The 10,412-nt window shown below is 33.9% G+C and overlaps 2 protein-coding genes across 2 annotated transcripts; both read right to left on the reverse strand.

Annotated features, from left to right (window-relative positions):
- Nucleotides 1-346: 346 nt before the first annotated feature.
- Nucleotides 347-4,300, reverse strand: LOC112506263 (amino acid permease 6-like). Its single transcript, XM_025110277.1, has 6 exons — nt 4,225-4,300; nt 3,863-4,096; nt 2,378-2,471; nt 1,369-1,726; nt 979-1,206; nt 347-757 (listed from the first exon to the last, which is right to left on the reverse strand). Exons 1-6 carry the CDS (start codon nt 4,298-4,300, stop codon nt 347-349), a joined length of 1,401 nt encoding a protein of 466 aa, XP_024966045.1.
- A 4,462-nt stretch (nt 4,301-8,762) lies between these two features.
- LOC112506752 (probable glutathione S-transferase) lies at nt 8,763-9,517 on the reverse strand. Its single transcript, XM_025110998.1, has one exon. It carries the CDS (start codon nt 9,460-9,462, stop codon nt 8,803-8,805), a length of 660 nt encoding a protein of 219 aa, XP_024966766.1. The 5' UTR covers nt 9,463-9,517; the 3' UTR covers nt 8,763-8,802.
- Between the last annotated feature and the right edge of the window lie 895 nt (nt 9,518-10,412).

The raw sequence follows: 10,412 nt of genomic DNA on the forward strand, positions 1-10,412 counted from the left end.
AACAAACAGAAAAAAGTAAAAAAGTTAACATGTTTAAAAGGTAATAGATTATCCATTGTTATAATATGTAGGTTTTTCAAAGTTCAATGTTTTAATAAAAAATAATTTGTAAGACATTACGGTAATAAGAAAAATGAAAGTAGAATGCAACAAATTTATAAAAATAAGTTGTTATTTCATACATTTAAGTCAAGCAGCAGTAGTTTTGATGGAACAACGTTATTAATTAGTAGCCGGCACAGGCTACCACTTATAATATATAGTAATAGACAACGACAACGACAACAACAACATTAATCGTTAACGATCCAAGTACTTTTCATTTTTATAGCGTTACTAAAACCATCTACGACACAGACTGAAACGGCTCGAAGATTTGGACGGAAGTAACGAGTCCACGAGTCGATCCAGCCGCAGCTACGAGGGATACGATCAAGCATGCTACACTTATTAGTTGCATTGCAAACCAAGTGGACGAAAACTTGCGAATCTTGGCTTGCGAAATGTACATCTCTATCGGGAAATAAACTGTTAGCGGCCAAAACGTGCACGCGCCAAGTAAACCAACGAAATCATTGAAGAAAGGGAATATCATCGCGATTATTGTCACCAATATAACGTAACTCGTTCTCCAAATTAGCCTGAATAAATTGATCTCGAGGCCGCCCAACGAGTAGTTTTTCGTTATTAGTGTACTTTGTGGCCATCTTGTTCGGCTCCTATCGTCAATAAACCCGAAAAATGGTTGCGCTAAGACCTACATAACCAAAATATTGCAATCACTTCACTTGTGTCAAAAATGGTTTTATAGGGTTTATGCGAACCAAAAAAAATCACTGTTAATTAGGGTTTCTATACAGTTGAATTAAGGATGGTATTCGAATTTTAGCGACGCATCTGCAAGGGAAATTTCCGTCGCTAATACTCAGCATTTTTTAGTGTTCTTGTATGTGACGAATGAAATCTCTAAAAAATTACCTGATAAGCACCTAAAAGATGAACAACTATGCAGATATTAGCCAAATCGACAAGCCAAAAAGGATCAAAAAAGCCGAATCCAGTTAAGAAATTCCCCGGGGCATCATGTCCGAATGCCGCATATCCGAGGGCACCACACAACATGTAAAACACGGTGGAGGCCGAGATTCCGACCGTCGTTGCCTTCTTCATTGTTTCGTTCTCGGGCGGGCTTGATTTCAATGTGTCCTGCAATAATCTTTTACTCAAATTTCATGCCATTCAACATAAAATCTTCATAAGGTGACAAATTCCAACCATTATGAATGCTCTAAACCTTGCAAGTTAATGATTGAAATTGCGACAAAGCGGTCGTCACTAAATAACGAGAATTTGCATATCAACGCTTGCCTGTATCTCTATGAGGACAAAAGTGAACGAGAAAGCAAAAGCAATATCTCCGAGAGCCGAAAAAATCTTCCACATGCTATCAGAGCCATTGACGCCGTTTCCAAACGGTCTTCTGACCAAACTTGTCTTTCCCACACCTTCTCCAACAATTTTACTGATGGAAAGGCCAATGCCGATGGTGGAATACATAAACGACATGATAGCAGCGATGATGGAGAGCGGCGATAGCTTATGGAAGTTGGGTACTTGGCTCAATATAATTTGAATAATGGCGAAAATCACCATGAACGGGTTGTTGCGGACACGGCAGTCCGCGTGGTGACCGTGCTTATGATAACAATTGGATTTTTGGATTGCCCTAATGAACATAAACACAAAGATTATACCACTTCAATATTTAGCATCCGCTGACATATTGAGATTTTATCATGTTGACAGTAATTATAAATCATATATATATTCATAGTGTTCAGGTACTACAACAAAATCGGGTTTATAGGACACTCCTAATTTCTAAGCGTCCCAATAGAACTCTTTATAAGACTTAGTTTGTAATAAGTTTATATGACGTTTTTTGACGTCGTAATAAGTTTTTTACAACATTTTTAATATAAAGCGTCCCATTAACAACTTTATAGGACACTATTTGAAAAACTATCCTATAAAACAAATATCCTATAAAAGATTGAGTTTATAAGACACTTTCTCAAAAGTGTCCTATAAAGTTGCTAATGCGACTCTTTGTATTAAAAATGTCCAAAAAAACTTGTTAAAACGTCCAAAAGCGTCATATAAACTTATTACCACACCTTTAGATATGACATTTTATATTTTGGTCATATAAATTAAGTCATATAAAGCAGTCTATTGGGACGCTTAGAGATTGGGGGTGTTCTATAAACCCAAAATTTTATTGTAGTGAGGATTCAAGATTCATGGTGCAATTAGTGAACTTACACTACCGATGATCGGTAAACTGGAAAAGAAAGAGTGGAAGCAGTGAACTTACGCCATGCTGATGGCGGTGGTGGTGGTGTAGCCGATGGTGATTCCGATAAGAACACCGTACTGGGCAAAGCCACAAAGCTTGTATTGAAACATTCCTGTGTGCCAATGAATATTTCCGTTGCAAGTTAATTAAGAAAAGTTGGAGGACCAACTTTGTAAATATAAAAATTTTAAGGGGGTAAAATGTGAAAACTTGCAAATAGAAGAACATCAGATGGCATAAATGTGTGTAGGTAATGTAAAGTTTTGTAATATCAATGAAGTAATTAATGAACAAGTCATTTAATAAAGCAGTAAATTTAATTGAAAAAAAGTCAAACTTTCAAGAAAAGGAATTTTTTTTTACCATATTATCCAAACCTTTAATTCAGAGCATTGAAAATGATATATGTGAGAAAAAAATTTAGGAGGACGAATGTTGAAATAACATGTAAAAATTAATGGATTTTAGTGTTTGGAATTATTAAGTTATTGTACAATTTTTTGAAATAAATAAATACTTGGACAATTCAAAACATGTTAAATAATTTTTTTGGATTTTTTAAACCCTGTTAGATACATTTTTATGATTTATATAACTGATTAATATAGTAAAATAATGAAAAAAGTTTGAAAAAAACCATTGAACTTTCATATTTTGAAAGATTAAGCCCCTGAACATTTATTGAACCAAAAACGTACTTACATCTATGAAATAAAACAAATTTACCAAAAAATACTTACATTTAAAAAAGATTACTGATGAAATTTATTTTAGTTAAAAATAAAATATGCCCCGTCAATGATTTTTTAAATTAAGAAAAATAAAAAAAAGGTTTTTAAAAAAATTACTGATTAAATTTATTTTAATTAGAAACAAAATATATTTCATATGCAATTTTCAAATTAAGAAAAAATAAAAAAGATTTTAAAAACATAACTAAATGAAATTTACTTTGATTAAAAATAAAATATATTGTGTTGGTGATTTTTTAAATTATAAAAATAGAAAATAATTTGATTAAGTTACTAATGAATTAACAATAAAATTTAACTAAATACATATCGTTGCTAATCCGTCGATAAAATGATATTACTGACAAGATTTAAACACACTTGCAGAATATTTTTATTTTTAATTAAAATAAATTACAACAATAATCTTTTTTAAATCTAAGTATTTTTTTTTGGTATATTTGTTTCATTTTATACATGTAAGTACTTTTGGTTCAAAAAATGTTCAGAGACTTAATCGTTCAAAATATGAACGTCCATTGGTTTTTTTCATATATTTTTTAATTATTTTACTATATTAACCGTTTTTATAGATGATAATGATGTATATAACAATTTTAGAAAATCCAAGAAGTTATTTATATAGGGTTTAAAATGTCCAAAGATTTATTCGTTTCAAAAAATTATCCAATGACTTAATCGTTCCAAACACTAAAGTCAATTGAATGATTTTTTTGAAAATTTTCTTTAGAATAATTCAAAATTAAATTACCAAGATTGGCCTTGACTGCATGCATGTAAGTGTAGTTTCTGGTGCCGTAAACACGATCTGGTGATCGGTAACAATCCGATAAAAGAATAGCAGTGAACATAGAAACGATGGAAAACAACAAGAGCATGACGACTCCTGGTATCCAACCCAGTTGAGCAAAACACCATGAGAGTGATAACACCCCTGACCCTATCACAGTCGTTATTATATGGGCGCTCGCTGTTTGCCATGTTCCTAATTAATCATCGAAAATTAATGTTGATTAAAAAGTGCATACAAAGATATATAGATAGTAATGAATCTAATCGTACATATATTCTTACAACATGTGAAATGCAATTAGAAATATGAAAAGCACATACCTGTTCGTTTTATTTGACCATCGTCGTCATATTTTTCATCCGGAGCAACGACGAAAAGGCTCGGTTCGGTGGGCATTTGGTGAGGGTTGAAAAGGGGGGGAGGGGTGTTTGAAAACTCAAAAGGGGTTTGGTTTGTTTAGTGAAGTACGTAGTTGATACACTCTTGTGGGTTTAAATACATATTTTCAAGATATAAAATGTACATTTATTGCTTTGATCTGGATTTTCGAAATATATATATATATATAGAGAGAGAGAGATGAGCGATCAAATGAAAACCACCCTCATTTGTACAAATCGTACAAACCACCCTCATACGTCGATTTCATTGTTTAATCTTATGAAATTTTTTCATGAAATTATTTAATCTTGTGAAATTGTTTCATATAATACTTTTTTTGATGAATTTGTTTCATATATGGTTATGAAATTGTTTCATATAATACTTTTTTTGATGAATTTGTTTCATATATGGTTATAAAATTGTTTCATATAATATTTAATGAAATTTTAATGAAAATGTTTCATGTATTTCTCTAAAATTAAAATAATGAAGATGATAATATCCATGATTAACACCCTCCACAATAAAAATGGTTAATCAACTTCTTATAATTACAAGAAAATGAACAAAATGAAAAATTATGATTGGTTGAATGAGGTTTGCACGGTTTGTACAAATTGGGTAGTTTTTATTTGAACACTCTTCTATATATATCTATCTATATATATATATATATATATATATATATATATATATATATATATATATATATCACATTCTTGTTTATTTTGTTTTTTGTTTTTTGTTTTCTAGTTAATAATTATGTGTTGTTGAGACGTTTTTAAGAATGAAAGGCAAGAAAAGTAGGAGACAAAATAATCGTTACAATAAAATTAGGTTTATATGATGTTATCAATTTCTAAGCGTTTTTTGATAGACTGTTTTGTATGACTTGGTTAATAGTAGGGGTGTTCATGGGTTGGGTTGATCGGGTTGAAGACATTTAAACAACCCAATCCAATACTTGCGGTATGAAAAAATCTTAACCCAATCCAACCCAAACCAAAGTGCAACCCAACCCAACCCRACCCGTACGGGTTGGTCGGGTTGATACTTTGGTACATTAAAATATTCTTCTAACCTTGAATATGTTATTTTTGTACTCGTAATTTCTTTTTTTTCATCAACCATTTGATACAACTTATCCACATTTCTTACATATATCACATACAGTTCATTTTCTCAATTATATATATATATATATATATATATATATATATATTCACAGTTACTGAACATATATACGAATGAGTTATATAAAGATGTGAATAGATTAAAAATATGTGTATATGAAAAGCATACATGATAGTGTAATTGTGTAATGTATATATTAATCAAAATTCAACAATCATATTAAATCCAATAAATAAAAGGATATCGAGTTTATCGGGCGGGTTGGGTTGGGTTCAAATAATAGTGACCCAATATCAACCCAATACTTACGGTTTGATAATTTTACAACTCGATTAGACATCAGGTAGCTTCGGGTTGGGTCATTTCGTGTTGGGTTGGATTGGGTTGATCGGATTTTTGATCACCCATAGCTTATAAGACAAAAAATAAAACATTGTATCTGAAAGAGTAGTAATAAGATATAGGATGTTTTTGGACACTTAATACAAAATGTATCATTATCTATTTTATAGGAGATTTTTGAAAAAATGTTCTATAGATCCATATTTTTATATGATATTTTTTTCAAATAGTGTCCTATAAATCCACTATTATGACGGCCTTTTTTATACATTGTTCTAAAAAAACTTGTTACAACACCCAAAATCATTTTATAAACTTATTATAATGCCGTTAGATAATTAGCTTTATTTTTTGATCCTATAAATTAAGGCTTATAAAACGATATATTAGGACTCTTTTTCTACTTACACTAGTAATAATTAATTTTTTCTAGATTTTAATTTTGTTAACAAGAAAACATATAACCAGAATGATATACATGAAAACGACTAATAATTTTAGGGAAAAATTGGACGCATTTATTATAACTTTAAAAAATCATTTTTGGAAATAAGATTAAAACTTTTTTGTTTGAGATTTCTAATCGTGATCATTTTGAAAGTAAAGTTTTAAAAATAAGGGACAAAACAAAATATATTTAATTTTGATGCACTTTACCTTACACCAAAAAAACGTCTTCTGTCACAATCGGAGAGAGATTGCAGCGTGCTCGAGTATTTGTTTTGTCGAATATATCGGCTATTTGGTCTCGAGAAAGAACGTGCAAGACACATACTTGAACCCAAGCAACTTTCTCGCCTACAAAATGAATGTCCATTTCTATATGCTTTGTGCATTGGTGCTGCGCAGGGTTACCGGATAGATATATAGCACTTACATTGTCACATTAAACAATTGTAGCTTTGGCAATGGGACAATGTAACTCGAGAAGGAGATTCCGGAGCCAACAAGATTCAGAGAAGATATTGGCAACACTACGGTATTCAGCTTCGGCACTGGATCAAGAGAGGGTGGGTTGTCTTTTGGAGGACCAGGATAGAAGATTATCTCCAAGGAAAACACAATACCCACTTGTGGAATGACATGTGTCCGGACAACCACCCCAATCCGCATCAGTGTTTGAAATGAGGCTAGTGAGTGATGTCCGGTAGAGATGTAAACCAAAATCAATGGTACCTTGGATGTAGCGAAGTATGCGTTTAAGGGCAATAATGTGCGACTCCCATGGATCATGCATAGACAGTCATACTTGTTGAACCACATATGTGATGTTCGACCAAGCGAATGTAAGGTATTGTAAAGCCCCCACAAGGCTATGAAGAACCCAAATATGAGCCAAGCTTGGCCTGAGTGTCAACAAGAGACGACAAGAGTAGAAACCGATTTACACGAAGTCGTACTAGCTTTTTCAATAGGTTCCATGGCATACTTCTCTTGAGTTAGAAACAACCTATTATGATGCCCAAAAAATAGTTTAGAGGACCAAGATCCTTCATGGCGAACTCGTTAGCAAGAAGTGACATGATGTATTTCTAAAGACCATTAGAGGAGGTTGTGAGAATGATGTCATTGACATAGAAAAGGATATAGGCCATATCATTGCCTTTCCGATAAACAAATAGGGAATGATCAGATCGGCTATGAGCAAAGCCTATTGTAGAAACAAAAGTCGCAAGTCTCTCATACCAGGCCCGGGGAGCTTGTTTCAACCCGTATAGCAATTGTTTAAGCAGACAACATAGTCCGGATATGCCGAATCCCGAAAATTCAACTGCTGGTGCATGTAGACTGTTTCATTGAGTTGGACATGCAAAAAAGCATTTTTAATATCTAACTAATGTATAGGCCAGGATTTATGGATTGCAATATTGAGCACAATTCGGGTCGTTGTAGGTTTTACCATTGAACTAAACGTCTTGCTGCGGTCAATACCAACCTCTTGAGACCTGCCATCAACAACAAGATGAGCCTTGCATCGCTCAAAAGGACCACCAGAGTTATTTTTATGACGAAAAATCCGCATAGAACGAATTATATTGGTATTAGATGGTTTAGGTACTAATTCCCACGTCTTATTTTATCAGGGGCATCAAATTCCTTAGTCATTGCAGCTTTCCAATTAGGGCCAGACAATGCATCTTTAGGATTACGTCTAATGGGGAAGGTTGGACCGAGGTCATGAGATTAAATGTCCGTTTGAGTTTGGAAATTCCATGCATGCTACGAGTAGTCATGGTGCGAGATGGAGTGGGATGAGAGACGTTTAAAGGTTGGACCATTGGTAGAGGTTGTAGAGCTGTAGGTGGATGTTGGTTTGTGGATAGAGTTTGGTCCGTAGGTGGGGATAGGTGGGCCAAAGTAAGATGAATGTTGGCCGTAGGTGAGTTAGAAGATGCCACTACAAGTGAAGATGGTAGTGGAGTTTTGTGGTCGCAATGTGGTGTTATTTTGTTTGGTGCGAGTATCATGGAAGATAGTTTGAGAGTAGATAGGGTGTAGGCTATCATGAAGAAAGGAATAGAAATCTGGTTTCAGAGAATAAATGGAATAGAAATCGGGTTTTAAAGACGAAGTTTGGATAACCTGCTATGGAGTGCTTGTTGTCTTGAAAAATGTTTCTCAAACGTTCCTACACTTGATAAGCCCAAGAGTTAGGTTCAAGAATGGCACCTTCGAAGAGTTTCTGACAAAACTGGAGGAGATCATTGAAATTGGTTCCATAGACTCATTAGAGAACGATAGCATCGAGTCAAATGCAAAGCGCAATGTAGGTTTGGTCTTCTGGTTCCGTCTTGTCTTTGACGCAGAAGTAGAGGATGGTGAGGTAGGTTTTTCGATAACCTCATAGTCACGACAGTGAATTTTGAATAACTCTGCCCACGAGGAGTACCGCCCCTTTTCAATTTCGGTTCTTAATATAACGGGTAGGAAAAATAGAATGTCATATATGATTGTGAAAGACATCATTTATATAACATTGCACCAATGAGACCTAAAAAGACATCAACCAAGTATCATATTTTATTACGCTAAATAACTTAGTTGCCAAGTTTCTTCATTAGTTCCAACACATACTCATAAATCTTGTGGGGATCAGGAAGAGACTTGGAGACACTCTCTCTTTCCATACATCTTTTAACCCATTCAATGAACTTAGGACATTCTTTCTCTATATTCATCTTCCCAATAATCTCCACTGCATAAAACCAGCAGCTGAACGGGATCAGTGCGATATCTGCATACCCAAAACTCTCTCCTATCAAATATGGCTTCTCTCCAAGCTGCTCTTCCAACACCTTCAACAGATCTATGAATTCTTTCTTCGCTCTTTCTTGCTCTTCTCCTTTTGTTCTCCATATAGCTGAAAAATTAACCTTATTGTCAACAAAGTCTGCCCAGAACCTGGCTTGAGCTTTGAGATAAGGATCGGAAGGCAACAATGGCGGATCCTCGGTCTGCCATGTCTCATCGATGTACTGAACAATGATGTTAGATTCACAGATGGGTTTGCCATGGTGGATGAGAACCGGGAGTTTCTTGTGAACCGGGTTCATCTGAAGAAGCAGGGAGCTTTTGTCAGCCCAGTCTTCTTCTTTGTAGTCATAATGGACACCCTTTTCAGCCAGAGCGATTTCGACCCTTTCACCGAAGGGGCTGGCCCAGAAGTTTAACAGTACTACATCATTAGAACTTGCCATTTGGAGAATTAGATGGAAAATTAAGACTCTGGATTTGTGTAGATTTTGCAACGTCGAATACGAAGGTATGAAGTAAGTGTGTGTGTGCGTATATACTTATAGAGAGGGGAGTGAGTATTGCTTACTTGTTTGATGTCATTGCTTACGTCGTTGTATGCTTCATTGAATACCATTCACAAATTACTTTATCAATAAAAATTTGCAGGTCACATCTGTCTTCCTTTCTAGTCTTGCCAAATATGATTGCAAATTTTAATTTTACTTTGAAGTATGGGAAAAGAAAGAATATACCTTTGGAGTATTAAAAATATTTTTATTATTTTATCACGAAAATAATAAAAAAATATCACTTTTTTATCAAGAAAAAAAATATAGTTTTATTGGACCAAAACTAAAAAAAAACCAAAAGGCTCTTCAGAAGGCTAACCCCTCGGTTATCAAGAAAAAAAATATTTTTATTATTTTAGCACTTTAACTTAGGGCTGTTTTAATGTTCCTGTGTGCATTCTTTCATAGTTCCTGCAGGACTTCTTATCACAGTTTTTATCACAACCGGATGAGTACTTAAAAGTTAAAAACATACCCTGCAGGACTTCTTATCACAGTTCCTGTGTGCATTCTTTCTATTCTTTCAAGTTTTATGTCTGGAGACAGCAAATACGTTTTATTTCTACCTAACACAAACACTACCTGGAATCAATCATTCCTGCCCATATGGTAGCTCTTAGAATCCCAGGAGTTATAGCAACCAATCCTCTTTTCAAATTGGAGACTTTATCTTCATATGGTGCAAGCTTAGTGTAAATCTGATACATATCTTGCAAACGTAGATTTGGAAAATCAGCTTTTGGAAAAGTGTACATCTTGTTATCTTCTCTTTCAACCTCAAATCATATATAATCAATGCTTCTCCACATTTTTTGTTTAACATCAACAAACATTGTAATCAC

The sequence above is a fragment of the Cynara cardunculus genome (assembly GCF_001531365.2).
Source record: "Cynara cardunculus var. scolymus isolate 2C chromosome LG 2, CcrdV1, whole genome shotgun sequence".
NCBI lineage: Eukaryota > Viridiplantae > Streptophyta > Magnoliopsida > Asterales > Asteraceae > Cynara > Cynara cardunculus.